Consider the following 15,254-nt stretch of genomic DNA (forward strand, 5'->3'; position numbering starts at 1 on the left):
GACTTTCGTGAAATAAATGATTTTTTCCTTTTGAACTTCATGATTGGAAGAATTCACATGACACTTGGGTTTTAAGAAATCATTTTATACAACTATTTTTCTGGGTGGACTCTCTGATGTTCTTCCCACTCCTATTACTGTTATAGGATTTATCACCAGCATGGATTCTGTGATGAATGGTAAGATTTGATCGCCAGCTGAAGCTCTTACCACACGTCTCACACTTGTAAGGTTTCTCTCCTGTGTGAACTCTCTGATGAGACTGTAGCTGTGAAGAGCGACTGAAGACCTTACCACACACATCACACTTGTAAGGTTTCTCTCCAGTGTGGACGCTCTGATGAAGCTGAAGACTTGAGGCCTGACTGAAGTGCTTCCCACACTCCCCACACTTGTAGGGTTTCTCTCCTGTGTGGACCCTCTGATGCATGTCAAGATTCAAGCTCCATTTGAAGCCCTTCCCACACTCCTCACATTTGTACGGCTTTTCTCCCGTGTGGACTTTCTGATGGGCTTGAAGGTGTGAACTGCGACCAAAACTCTTCCCACACTCCTCACATTTGAATGGTTTCTCTCCACTATGGACTCTCTGATGGGCCAGAAGATTTGAGGCCTGCCTGAATACTTTCCCACACTCCTCACAATTATATGGTTTCTCTCCTGTGTGGATTCTGCAGTGAATTTTGAGATCTGCTCTACGACTGAATCCCTTCCCACACTCTTCACATTTGTACGGTTTCTCGCCAGTATGGATCAGCTGGTGAATCTGAAGTCGGGAACTCTGATTGAAGCCCTGCCCGCACTCCTCACACTTGTAAGGTTTCTCTACCCTGTGTGCCTTCAGATGGATTTGAAGATATGAACTCTGACTGAAGCCCTTTCCACATACCTCACATTTATAGGGTTTCTCCCCTGTGTGGACTACCAGATGAACTTGATAATGGGAGTTCCTCCTGAAGCTCTTCCCACACTCATCGCATTTGTATGGCTTCTCTCCTGTGTGGACTCTCTGATGTGCTTGAAGATTTGAACTCAGAGTAAAGCCTTTACCACACACATTACATATGTAGGATTTCTCTCCAGTGTGAACACCCTGATGGGCCTGAAGACTTGAAGGCCGACTAAAGCCTTTACCACATTCCTCACATTTGTAGGGTTTTTCTCCTGTGTGGACCCTCTGATGAATGTATAGATTTGAGCTACAAATGAAGCCCTTCCCACACTCCTCACATTTGTATGGTTTCTCTCCCGTGTGGACTCTCTGATGGGATTGAAGATGTGAATTCCGACTGAAGCTTTTACCACATGCATCGCATCGGAATGGTTTCTCCCCAGTGTGGACTCTCTGATGGTCCTGGAGATGAGAGGCCTGACTGAAGGCCCTCCCACACTCCTCACAATGATAAGGCTTCTCTCCTGTGTGGACTTTGCAATGAACAGTAAGTGCTGATCTACGACCAAAGCCCTTCCCACACTCCTCACATTTAAATGGCTTCTCTACAGTGTGGACTTTCTGATGGGTTTGCAGAAGTGAGCTCTGACTGAATTCCTTACCACACTCACCACACTTATAGCCTTTCTCTTCCACGTGAACTCTCTGATGAATACGAAGAACTGAGCTATAACGGAAGCCTTTTCCACATTCACTACAGGTATGAGACTTCACTTTTGAGTGTAACTGCTGATGAAGATCAAAGGTAGAGAGATCACTGCAGGATTTTTCACATTCATTACACTCATAAGGTTTTTGTCCTGTGTGAGTCATACTATCCTGGTCCAATGTTGAAATCTTCATGCTGTCTTTCTCACAATCATCGTCGCTATAAGATTGGTCACTTCTGTGTATTCCAGGATCTAGGTGATGTGAAATCCAACTGATGGGATCAACATCCTGTTTACACTGACACAGCTTATTCTTCATGGAAATTTGTTGGTATCTATTCCGATAACTCTGTGACTCAGTCAAAGAAGTTTTCCTCCATGAGTCCTGGGCTCTCAAAATTGCAAAGTCTGAGCTTTCAGTACCATTAGGACCATCCACTTCACAATTTAGTATACAGTTCTCATCTTCAGAAATTTGAATAGAGAGTCCTGCCCCAAGCTGGCAGGGGGAATCACCTTGTTTGTGAAGCTGAGAACTATTTATCATGGAGTTTTGACATCTGGATAGGTCATTTGCAATGTGTTGCCAGATTTGCCAGCAGGAAAGCTCTTCATGTGGTCCTCTGTCTTGAACGGTCCTCAGCTCACTTTGATTGTTCCCTCCTATAGGGACAGAATTCAGAGATGTGGACAAGTGAAAACTTGGTGCAAAGAGTCAAGATTTCACACTTAGGACACAGTATGAGACTTTAATGAACCTCAGGATGGTTCAGCTTCTTTTTCACCATATATGAAATACTCTGGCTTATACAGTGATGGAAACCAACCACTTAGCATTAATGAAATTCAACAAAAACAAAATTACTGCCACCTGACACACGATTTAAGTCATTTTTCAAAAATTACATCTTTCCCACCATAGTACAGTATCAATAAGGACAAGCATTTTGCAGTGTTGACAGCTTTTAACAGTGCCGAGCAGTTAGTAGGTGTTCAAGAAATGCATGCATAGATGGATCCCAATCTGATGTCTGAGATTATCTAGAATTCTAAATCCCAGTTCAAGTGTATACAAGTCAGAGTCGCAAAAAAGCTTTTATAAGTAAGGTATGTGAAATAGGACAAGAATGGGAAAATACAGTTTGCTAAGAAGCTGAAAGGCTACACCACAGACAGCAGTATACCAAGGGGGTACTGAGGAGAAAATCAAGGGTGCTAAAGAAAGAAAAGCATGAAGATCCATACACTAGATCCTTCTGAGGCTTCTGTACTGTCTCTCTAAATGCCTTCCCCCACCTAAATGCCTGCCCCCGCCTCAAAAGGAATCAGAATTTTTTTTTTTTTTAAGATTTTACTTATTCATTTGAGACACAGAAATACAGAGAGAGCATGAGCAGGGGGAGAAGCAGAGGGAGAGGAAGAAGCAGGCTCCCCGCTGAGCCAGGAGCCCGATGTGGGGCTCGATTCTGAGCCCAAGGCAGACGCTTAACCATCTAAGCCACCCAGGCGCCCCAAAAGGAGTCAAATTTAGAGGCCAGGGAAGAATGCTGTCTCTTTGAAAATAGTGTGGAAAATTTTTCGATATAGATACATTGGCCTTCAATAAGAATGACTGTTTCTTTTTTAATTTTTTATTGTTATGTTAATCACCATACATTACATCATTAGTTTTTGATATAGTGTTCCATGATTCATTGTTTGTGCATAACACCCAGTGCTCCATGCAGAATGTGCCCTCTTTAATACCCATCACCAGGCTAACCCATCCTCCCACCCCCTCCCCTCTAGAACCCTCAGTTTGTTTTTCAGAGTCCATCCTCTCTCGTGGTTCGTCGACCCCTCCGATTTCCCCCGCTTCATTCTTCCCCTCCTGCTATCTTCTTTTTTTTTCTTAACATATAATGTATTATTTGTTTCAGAGGTACAGATCTGAGATTCAACAGTCTTACACAATTCACAGCGCTCACCATAGCACATACCCTCCCCAATGTCTATCACCCAGCCACCCCATCCCTCCCACCCCACCCCCCACTCCAGCAACCCTCAGTTTGTTTCCTGAGATTAAGAATTCCTCATATCAATGAGGTCATATGATACATGACTTTCTCTGTTTGACTTATTTCGCTCAGCATAATACCCTCCAGTTCCAACCACGTCGTTGCAAATGGCAAGATCTCATTCCTTTTGATGGCTGCATAATATTCCATTGTATATATACCACATCTTCTTTATCCATTCATCTGTCGATGGACATCTTGGCTCTTTCCACAGTTTGGCTATTGTGGACGTTGCTGCTATAAACATCGGGGTGCACGTACCCCTTTGGATCCCTACATTTGTATCTTTGGGGTAAATACCCAGTAGTGCAACTGCTGGATCATAGGGTAGCTCTATTTTCAACTTTCTGAGGAACCGCCACACTGTTTTCCAGAGTGGCTGCACCAGCTTGCATTCCCACCAACAGTGTAGGAGGGTTCCCCTTAAAATGACTGTTTCTAAGTGCAGAATGCAGTTTATTGGTAAGATGGGAAATAAATTCCATCACTTATGATGTTTAGAAGAAACAGACTAGAAACTATTAGGGAATGTTTAGATGATTCTCAAGCAGCAAAGCTGTCATCGTATGAAATGCCTTCGAAAGTCGTATATTTACATCTATACACCAACACTACGTCTGAGGATACGACGTAAGATCCATTTATGATTCCGTATGTGCATTTTGGAAGAAGCAAATGGGACGCGGCTGGGCAAATCTTTTAAGGGAAAGGCTAACTCACAAGCTGGCTATTTTCTGAGACCTTCCATTCCCTGATATAAGAGATATGGAAGGTGAATTTTTTCCCCTCCTCTGGGGGAGCTGCCTAAGAAGTGGACCAAAGAATCCTCTACCAAAAAAAAATCTCCTCCCCAGATGAATATGCTCTGCTACTAAAGGAAGGTCACAGGGAAAGAACGGTGTTCAATTTGGTTACAACAACAGTGCTACTACACATTCTGTACAGGGCTCTGCACGAGCTGGTGCGGGTCGACTCGTACAGAAAGGCAAACACACACACATATACCGTAGGCAGCCGAGAAATTAGAATTAGGTTAAGAATTCATTTAAAGACAAAAAATATTTTGCAATATCCCTTCTTCACATGGATCTGTTCACCTCTTAGCTATTTCCGTGGAGGGCAGGCTTTCCTCTACAGTAACTCATTCATTTATTCAACAAAGATTTACAGAGCCCCTGCCATGTACCAGGACTATTCTAAGCACTGAGGATAGTGAACAATCAACAAAACGAACAAAATTCCTCTACTCTTGAAGATTACACTCCAGTGAGGAGACAAAGATAAAATAAACAAATGAATAAAAATACGTGAGATGATGATCACCCAAAATAAGGCAGCGCAGAGAGAGTCAAGAGAGAATGGCATTTTCAACAGGGTGGTCAGAGTCCTCACATGAGATGAGAACTGAGTGACCTAAAAGAAGTAAAGAAGGGGCCTGAAGGGTTACAGGTGAGAGACTATTCTGGGCAGAGAGGAACAAGTGAAGGGCTCTGAGGCAGAAGCTTCCTTCGCAGGTCTGAGAAATGGCAGGGAAGACACCGTAGGCAGAAAAAATGGAGCAAGAGGAAGAACAGATGTATTTAGACACGCTGTGGGAGCAGAGCACAGAGGACTCTATAGAAGCTGCTTTAAGTGGTTTTTATTCTAAAGAAGCCGTAAGAGAATTTTGAACAGAAGACTAACATAATCGGACTTAAAGTCATAAAGGATCCCTCAGGCCGCTACTTAAAGCACAGACCGAAGAAGGGTGGGGGCAGGCACCACTGCAAAGACTTCTGCAATAATCCAGGGAAGAGGGTTGGCACCTGGACCCAGGCGACAGCACACAGGTGGCGAGAAACAAAACAGATGGACAGGTAACTGTGACAATGCACAGTTGCTTCGTTCTTACCTACATTTCTCTCTATCTGGGTTGCTGTCTTCATCAACCAGAGCCTCTCTTCTCTTTCTATGTGCCACTGATCTTGTTTAAAGGGCTGATGTCCTGAGAACATGCAAAATCATGAGTTAAAATGAATGCAACTGAGCCACCCAGGCGCCCCTCCACGTGGATTTAATTATATGGATGGATTAGTAATAAAAGCAACCCTGTGACTTTTGGACAGCAGATTTATCAGTCTATAAAGTGAAGCCGACTTCAAAAAATATATCCTCAAGATTTATACTTATATTAAAACAAGGGCCTTCAGGGTGCCTGGGTGGCTCAGTCGTTAAGCGTCTGCCTTCAGCTCAGGTCATGATCCTGGGGTCCTGGGATTGAGCCCCTGCGTCGGACTCCCTGCTCCATGGGAAGCCTGCTTCACTCTCTCCCATTCCCCCTGCCTGTGTTCCCTCTCTCGCTGTGTCTCTCTCTCTGTCAAATAAATAAATAAAATCTTAAAAAAAAAAGGGCCTTACCAAGTATATAAATCTGTTTTTTGATTATAACTGTTAATTAAAATTGCAAGTAGGTATGTTAAAAAATAAATAAAATGAACATGCTAGAACTAAAATTTACTGGAAATTTGAGTTCCAACTGCATATTCAAGGTATCGAAAGTGTGTTTTTCAAACCTTTTTTTAATCATGACCCATTGAAGAAATAGCACTTATTTCATGACCCAACTACATACACAGAGATATGTACTATCCAAAGAAAGTTTGAATGACCTATTTCTAACCTATGTCTGTTTTCACTGAATCTCCCAGTGGCCCTCACACACTCATGCAATCAACCAGTTTTTTGCTGCAATGTGTCCTAAGAAGTTCTGATATTCTCTCCCCTATTGATTTCATTCAAAACTGCTCATAGAATTCAATAAACCAGTTTTAGAATTCACTAATGCGATAGGAGTGAAATCTGAAATCAAATTGACAAGGTGTAGCAGTATACTGTCCATTTATAGTCCTTTACAAAAACCCAAATGAAAAAGACCTGAAAGATCCTGTTCAGAAAGATCAGAAACATCCTGTGTCCCACAGGAATTAGCAAAGTCCAATCCCCAAACTCAGGGAACCATTTCAAGAGCCCCAAAGCCTTAAAACCCCAAGGTGACAAAGATCCTCCAGAGGGAGGCTGTTCTCACCCACTGAGACCAGGTTCCTGAAGTTTTCTAACATGACGTCCTGGTACAGCTTCCTCTGGGCAGAGTCCAGCAGTCCCAGCTCCTCCTCTGTGAAGGCCACCGCCACGTCCTTGAACGTCACCGTCTCCTACAACAAACACATACAAGCTCAATCTTATACCCAAGGTCCACTGCGAGAGGTGGGAGGATGGGTGGGGACAGGTGGGGATGAAGGGTGGGGAGGTGCTCTGGCCCCTGAGCAATCTGTAGATTTCCCAGCCCTTCTCCTTCTCTCCTGCTGATGCCACACACCGATCTTCCTCAGCCTCATCAAAAGTGCTGCTCTGGAAAAGAAAGCTCTATTTACCTGGCCCTCTCAGTGAGCACTGTAATAAGCAAACTCCCTAGAATTCTAACAGCTGCATCCTAAACTAAAAAGTTTTTACTTTTTAATTAACACTGCCAATTACCCCAGAAACATTGAACAGTTTAGCCCCAGCAGTGTTTGATAGCACCTGCCTTCCCACTGAAGTGGGAACCAGGTCAGGGTGGCATTCTTTGTGGAAATAAACCAAAAGGGCACGCCAGGTCACTGAATGAGAAACTCTCCTCCTGCATCTGTCTTCACTTGAATACCATACTCTGACCCCAGATCTCCGGTGTTGTGTGTGAATTTAAGCAGATGTCTTTTTCACAACTACTTGTCTTTGTAAAATGAAGATAGGGGCACCTGGGTGGCTCAGTTGGTTAAGTGTCTGCCTTCGGCTCACGTCATGATCTCAGGGTCCTGGGATCGAGCCCCAGGTCAGGCTCCCTGCCCAGCAGGGAGTCTGCTTCTCCCTCTTGCTCTGCCCCTCCCCCCTCTGCCCCTGCCTGGCTTGAGCGCTCGCAGGCTCATGCTCTCTTTCTCAAATAAATAAAATCTTTTAAAAAAATAAATAAAATGAAGATAAAACCAAGCACCTCTTTATAAAATTGTTCTGAGGTGTCAATGCAGTGAGCGACAAGTCCTTTAGTACCCCTGGATTTTTTAAACTAAGGTTATGTATTACTTTGATTAAAAAAAAAATACACTGGGGGCACCTGGGTGGCTCAGTTGGTTAAGCATCTGCCTTCAGCTCAGGTCATGATCCCGGGGTCCTGGATCTGAGCCCGTGTCAGGCTCCCTGAAGCAGGGAGCCTGCTTCTCCCTCTCCCTCTGCCCTCCCCCTGCTCGTGCTCACTCTCTCTCAAATAAATAAAATTTTTAAGAAATAAATAATAAAAAAATACACTAAGGAAAAAAACAGTAAATAAAATACACATAGGGTTTGTGACTTAGGCATGAATCTAGCTCTTTAATTAGAAAGCTTCTAACAGTATCTTTTCTTGTGAAGCTGAAATCTCATCCTGACGCACTGTGCCATATTTGAATATCCTACCAAAAAACATCCAATGCGCCAGATATAAAACATACCTCTTCAATTTTGAGTACTTGTTAAGGACAAAAAAAAGGCAGTAATTTTCAGGACTGTTTTTTGAGAAATAGGTTAAATCAGGAGAGACTTTTAAAAAATAAAAACTTAAAAAAAATTGTTGCATAGTATTAAATGAAAAAAAAAAGATTCAAGTGTATGTTATGGGGTTGGGGGATCGACAAACAGGTGAGAAGGGAAAAAAGTACAAACTTCCAGCTATAAAATAAGTCAGGGGATGAAAAGTACAGCATAGGGAATATAATCAATAATAATACAGTAACTTTGTGCAGTGACAGACTGTAATTACACTTATCATGGTGAGCATTTTGCAATGCATCTAATTGTCAAGTCACTGTATTATACACCTGAAACTAATATGTCAACTACGCTTCCATTTAAAAAAAAATAAAACAAAATTTAAAAAGTAAAAAATAAATAAAACAAAGATATGAAAGATTTTTCAAAAATCTTAAAAGAAATAAAGCTGTATCTATGTTATGAATACAAATACACAGAAGTAGTGAAGTGCAAGATATTTTCATTTCTATTTAGTTTTCTACCTTTTTTTTTTTTTTTTAAAGATTTTATTTATTTATTTGACAGAGAAAGACACAGCGAGAGAGGGAACACAAGCAGGGGGAGTGGGAGAGGGAGAAGCAGGCCTTCCGCTGAGCAGGGAGCCCCATGCGGGGCTTGATCGCAGGACCCCGGGATCATGACCTGAGCCAAAGGCAGACCCTTAACGACTGACCCACCCAGGCACCCCAAGTTTTCTACTTTTACTTGTGAGATTAAAAAAAGATGAAATAGAAGCTAAAACCAAAACCAATTAAACTTAAAAGTCATAAAGAAAAAAGCACCTGACACACTCAACAAGTCCTCAGATGCACTCTCCTTAAAAGAGAACTTGTGTCCAGTCTCTGAGGACTAAAATGACATTTTTTTTTAAAGATTTTATTTATTTATTAGAGAGAGAGAGAGAGAGAGAACGAGCAGGGAGCCCAATGTGGGGCTCGATCCCAGGACCCAGAGATCACAACCGGAGCCAAAGGCAGATGCTTAACCAACTGAGCTCCCCAGGTGCCCCTAAAATGACATTTTTAACAGTAAGAAAGGCAAGCTCTACTCACCTTGAACATGTTCATATTCTCTTTCCTTCTGGGGAAACAGAATCCTAGAAAGATAGACTGGGAAAGGAGAAAAAAGTCAATGGAAACTCGTCAAGTATGTCATTAACCTATGGGACGGTGCAGGTGAACATGGCTTGATGAGCAGAACTCGGCATGCGTACCAGATACCCCCCTGACCCCTTTCAGCAGGAGTTCAAGGAACAACCTGCCCAACCACATAAATGGCCCCGTCCCAGTGTGCCTGTAGCTTCTGCAGTAGTAATTCTTATTCTGGGCAGGGTACAAACTGAGACAACAGCAGTAAGAGAAGGCTTTGGAGTCAATATGCATGGGCTAAAGTCCTGGCTAGGCTATTCACTAGCAGTGTCATCTTGGGAAGATGATTAACATCTCTTTGCCTCAGTTCTGTCATCTGCAAGTGGGGGAGAACAATGGTATCAACCTCATGGAATTGCTGTAAGGTAGGAAGCTATCAGAGCACTCTCAGTTTCTATTTCTTTCCAACTGCAGAATGATATTCTATAGTTTGAAATTATCCCTATAAACATGATTTCTACCAAGAGAATATTGTTAAAATATGTGGAGTTCACAGGTTGTTGCTCTGTCATGTCATGAGGCAGGGACTGCTCAAAATCTCTGGCTGTCTTCCTGATAATTTGTTACCTCAACAATAATATCTAAATTGACATGGCCAACTTTTTATAAAAACTCAGCTAACACAAGCCAAAAGTTTATAAAAAATAAATAAATAAAAATAAGTGAAGTTTCTTTCTAAGCAGGAAGTGCACTTTTGACAGGTAGGCATTGAGGTAAAGAAAACTAATCAAACCCAAGATTTTGCAACAACAAAAAAATAGGTTGACAGTCCATACCTAAGTTAAATAAAAAACACAGGCATCTGAGTTGTAAACATATTGTTATAAATAAAGGAATGTAGGGGCGCCTGGGTGGCTCAGTTGGTTAAGCGACTGCCTTCGGCTCAGGTCATGATCCTGGAGTCCCTGGATCGAGTCCCGCATCGGGCTCCCTGCTCCGCGGGGAGCCTGCTTCTCCCTCTGCCTCTGTCTCTCTCTCTCTCTCTCTGTCTCTCATGAATAAATAAATAAAATCTTTAAATAAATAAATAAATAAATAAATAAATAAATAAAGGAATGTATAAGAAATAAACAAGTGAGAAGAGAAAGTTCCCCCGATAGCAGAAGGCAAACCAAAAAATGTAGAATGAAAGACAGTTCAGATAATCATCAATGGATGCTAAAAAAATGGTGAAAGTTTAGGAAGAAGTAAGATAGTCACATGGTCTCAAAATATTAACTGGCAGATACCTTACCGAAGAAAACAAAGTTGAAACCAGCAATTGGGACGAACCCACAAACGGACACGTACTTCCCATGATGCACTGAGAAGGTGCTTTACCACTTACTTCTGTAGCATCCCTGCTGCTAATGCAGAGCCTGAACCTAATCATAAACATCACATAAACCAAAAAAAGAGGGACTTTCTACAAAATAATTTGCCAATATTCTTCGTGAATATCATGAGCTAAATAAAGTCAGAGGATTCATTCTACTTTTTGTTTTGTTTTGTTTTAAGTAATCTTTATATCCAATGGGAGCTCAAACTCACAACCCGGAGATCAAAGAGTCGCATGCTCTACCACTGGACCAGTCAAGTGCTCTGGAATCATTCCAGATTAAAGGAGATTAATGAAATAAAAACTAAGTTTAATGCATATCACAGGACTGAACCCTGAACTAGAAAAAGAAAACTGCTCTCAGAGACTTTATTGGGGAAACTGGAAAAACTGAATATGGGCTGTGGATTAGATAACAGTGTGTTATCAATATAATTAATTCCATTTTGATCAGTTTCTAGCTTGCCCTCAAATGGTTCAGCAAAAAATAAATAAATAAATAAAAGTATGCAAGACCCCAAAAATGGCACTGGAAGCTAGCAGGACCAACAGCTAGAACTTGGTGTTTCCCACTAATCAGCGAGAATCTGACAGGGCCACTCAGTCTCAGTGATCGTGATGAACAAGAAAAGGACAAGAGACTCCATAACACAGAGACAAAGACATTCTACAATGACAGGAAAAAAAAAACAAACCCAAGAACTGTCCCCCCCAACATGAGTGACTGACTACTTTATTAATAGTGACAACTGAAGTCTCATTTTGTTTCTCCCATCTACTAGCTAAAAATAATTACAACATCCAGTCATCAACTTGCTTCTGCTTTTGTGTTTTTTTTTTTTTTAAGATTTTATTTATTTATTTGAGACAGAATGAGAGAGAGAGAGAGCACATGAGAGGGAGGAGGGTCAGAGGGAGAAGCAGACTCCCCGCCGAGCAGGGAGCCCGATGCGGGACTCCATCCCGGGACTCCAGGATCATGACCTGAGCCGAAGGCAGTCGCTTAACCAACTGAGCCACCCAGGCGCCCAACTTGCTTCTGCTTTTGAACAGCATGCGAACTAGAACAAATCCTCACTGCTTAAAACTCCCCAACTCAGCTAACACAAGCCAAAACCCTATAAGCAGCCCCACCTAATAGCCTTTTACCAAGACACCTGGGTGTGTGGGCTACTTTGCTTCAGCAAGCTAAAGCAAACTTAACTCTCTGATTACAGGTATGGTCCTGGGAGGTTTTGGCTGACGGTCACTAACAGAGCAAACAGGCCAAACATAAGTAATTGACAGGCACCAGGGTGACTCAGTGGGTTAAGCATCAGACTCTTGGTTTCCACTTGGGTCATGATCTCTGGGTCATAGGATCCAGCCCCATGTAGGGCTTCGCAGTGGGGAGTCTGCTTGAGATTCTCTTCCTCTCCGTCTCCCTCTGCTTCTGCCCCTCCCCAGCTCGTGCTGTCTCTCTCTAAATAAAATGAATCTTTAAAACAATAAAATAAAGTAGGAAAACAGCAGTACCACTTAACAGAGCCACTATGTGACGGAAATGTGTTCATTTGCGTAAAGCTTTTAGAATCAAACTTAGCAACTAAGGCTCAGCTATAATCATTACTCAAGTGCGTGTCCCACGCATTCTCCAATTTACGCGACTATCTCAGCAGAAGAATGCCAAGTCCTACTCACGCGGAGCTCTGATGCCTCCTCCTCCGCGCAGTGCTTTTTGAGAAGTCAGAGCTGGGGAAGGAAAGGAGGTTGCGAAATACCAGGTTTGTGTTTCCGTTCCCGATAAATCACACTCCCCAGTACCAGCTAGAAGCAACTCTCCTTCCAAAAAAAGGTCAGGAGTCCAGGACAATTCAGCTGCCTGGGCTCACAGAACCTCACTGAGAAATGGGCGCTTCTCGGATAATTACAGCAGTATTAATAACAAGAAGTCTCCTGCCAGGCAGTTATAAACCTTTTACTTGTACTGCCTCGTTTCTTCCCTCACAACACTGTATTCCTCACAACACTGTATTCCTCACAACACTGTATTAGGAAGGTATTACTTTTACTTCCCTTTTACAGAACAGCAAACCAAGACACAGAGGGATTAAGTAGCCTACCCAGTAACCCACCCATATGAAGACGGCTAGCTCGCAGGTGGGGAGCCAGGACAGGGGTGCAGAGAGCCCGGGAGACCCTTAAACCCGGAGAAGCACAACCAGAGCCCGCCCCATCCAGGGCAGGTCCCCAACGCGCAAAGAAGTTCCGTCCAGGAGAACGCAAATCCCTACCCTGGGCTATCAAACCTCCGTTTTTAGCCGCTCTTCCTCTTTCTCCCCAAATGAAATGCTGGTGGCTGCGGGACCCAGGTGCGTTTTCGGGAGAAGTTTGAATGGGTCGTGGACAGCGGACCTGAAACACTATAATCAGGGAAAAGATGGCTGCTACGGCGTCCTCCTGGGGCGGAAGTGCCTGCGACCAACCTGCACTCCTGGACTACACTTCCCAGAACTCCCGAGAACCACCTTCTTCAATGGAAGTACCTGCGACTACATGGAGCTCCTGGACTACACTTCCCAGAACTCCGCAGCACCACCGTCTTGAATGGAGGTACCTGCGACTACACGGAGCTCCTGGACTACACTTCCCAGAATCCCGCGGCGGGGGTGGGGTGGGGGCACGTTTACAGACCCGCCTCACTGTAGCTGCGGGATGTGACTACTAGGAGCTCTGGACCACAACAGGTTCCCGACTGCCTGGGGCGGGAGGCGATAGGCAGCAGCGTCGCCCTCCCTATTACCCTTCACCAACTGTGGGACCGGAAAACAGACAAAGCTGCTCCCCTTATGCGGAAATGCCTGACTACTCTAAGCTCCTGGTTTTCACTTCCCGGGATCCCTAAGAAGGTCTGGGCGGAGGTCTTGCTATTCTAGCACGTAGAAGAGTGTAGATTCTGTTCATCGAAAGGCTGAGAAGCTGAGTACCACTTTAGATAAGCTCGAGGGGCTAAAACAACGTAAATCCGTTGCCTACCACAGAGGCTTCCTGGTAAACCCCGAAGAGCTTCACCACAGGAATAAGAGCAAAAGGAAACTGGGCCTTCTTTGGCAGGAACTAAACGCAAATGTTAAAATCACCTCAATCCCTGAAATTGCGTGAAAATGAATTGCTGGCCTCTTCCAACCCTTGCAGAAGCAAGTGAAAATCCTTTGTAAAGGAAGATGTCAGTCATCATCCTGGGCCTCAAATTATTTCTATAATTGTAGAATTTGTGATGTCAATATTACACCAAGAAAACTTCGTGGGGGGGGGGGGGAGCATTACTTGGCATAAAGAGGGTCATTTCATAATGATAAAATTTCAAAGTACCAGAAAGTAATAACTTCAGTTCACACTTTATAAAGCGAAAATTGACAGAACTACAAAGAGAAAGATTCAAACTCAGTTGGAACTGGAGGTTTTTTTTTTTTTTTTAAAGATTTTATTTATTTATTCATGATAGAGAGAGAGAGAGAGAAACAGAGGGAGAAGCAGGCTCCCAAGGAGCAGGGAGCCTGATGCGGGACTCGATCCCAGGACTCTGGGATCACGACCCGAGCTGAAGGCAGACGCTTAACCATCTGAGCCACCCAGGCGCCCCCTGGAGGGTTTTTTTTAAAAAAGATTTTATTTTAGAGAGAACGTGCATGAGCAGGGGAGGGGCGGAGGGAGAGGGAGAGAATCTCAAGCAGTCTCCCTGCTTAGCGAAGCCCCTTGCAGGGTTCCATCTCATCATCCTGAGATCATAACCTGAGCCCAAATCAAGAGTCAGACACTTAACCGACTGAGCCACCTAAGTGCCCCGGAACTAGAGATTTTAACACACACATAGAAGGAAATGTTGAGCCTTAAATGCGTATATTAAAATAGAAGAGAAGCTGAAAATTCATCCTGAAAACATCAGTCTCAGAAAGTGAATAAACAAATAGCAAAACTAAAGAAAGCAGAAGAAAATAAGAGCAGATTGATGAAATACAAACAAAATTAAGTGGATCTTCCCCTCCCACAAAAGGCCAAAAGATCACCCTGTGGATAAAGCAATAAAATTGATAAAAGTATGGTGAGAATGACTAAGAAAAAAAAAACCATATATGAAAAATAGTATCAGAAATAAAAAAGAGGGCGCCTGGGTGGCTCAGTCGTTAAGCGTCTGCCTTCGGCTCAGATCATGATCCCAGGGTCCTGGGATCGAGTCCCACATCTCCCACTCCCCCTGCTTGTGTTCCTGCTCTCGCTATGTCTCTCTGTTAAATAAATAAAATCTTAAAAAAAAAAAAAGAAATAAAAAAGAGAACATCAGTAAATATTACGATGATACTGTGAACTTTATAAAAATGTATTTGTGAATTTAAATGAAATCAATATATTTCTAGAAAAACAAAAATATAAACTTACATAATAAAATTAATGATGAAATGACAGAAATTTCACTTTTGAAATTGGGAATGAGAACACAATGCTGATTATAACTACTTAAAGTTGTACTGGATCTTGTATCCAGCAAACTTGCCAAACTCATCTATAAATTTC

The 15,254-nt window shown here is 43.0% G+C and overlaps 1 protein-coding gene across 1 annotated transcript; it reads right to left on the bottom strand.

Annotated features, from left to right (window-relative positions):
* Positions 1-79: 79 nt before the first annotated feature.
* Positions 80-13,096, bottom strand: LOC110572899 (zinc finger protein 226-like). The gene is made up of 5 exons (XM_021681316.1): positions 12,992-13,096; positions 9,290-9,346; positions 6,724-6,850; positions 5,551-5,643; positions 80-2,265 (listed from the first exon to the last, which is right to left on the bottom strand). The coding sequence occupies exons 2-5, from the start codon at positions 9,302-9,304 to the stop codon at positions 80-82; spliced, it is 2,421 nt and encodes an 806-aa protein (XP_021536991.1). The 5' UTR covers positions 9,305-9,346; positions 12,992-13,096.
* Positions 13,097-15,254: the final 2,158 nt, after the last annotated feature.

The sequence above is a fragment of the Neomonachus schauinslandi genome, chromosome 16, assembly GCF_002201575.2.
Source record: "Neomonachus schauinslandi chromosome 16, ASM220157v2, whole genome shotgun sequence".
NCBI classification, from domain to species: domain Eukaryota; kingdom Metazoa; phylum Chordata; class Mammalia; order Carnivora; family Phocidae; genus Neomonachus; species Neomonachus schauinslandi.

Coding starts and splice junctions, on each gene's coding strand:
- LOC110572899 (XM_021681316.1), bottom strand. Junction 5,644..6,723: donor CAGGAACCTGGTCTCAGTGG/GTGAGAACAGCC, acceptor GCATGTTCTCAG/GACATCAGCCCTTTAAACAA. Junction 2,266..5,550: donor CCAGATAGAGAGAAATGTAG/GTAAGAACGAAG, acceptor CTGTCCCTATAG/GAGGGAACAATCAAAGTGAG.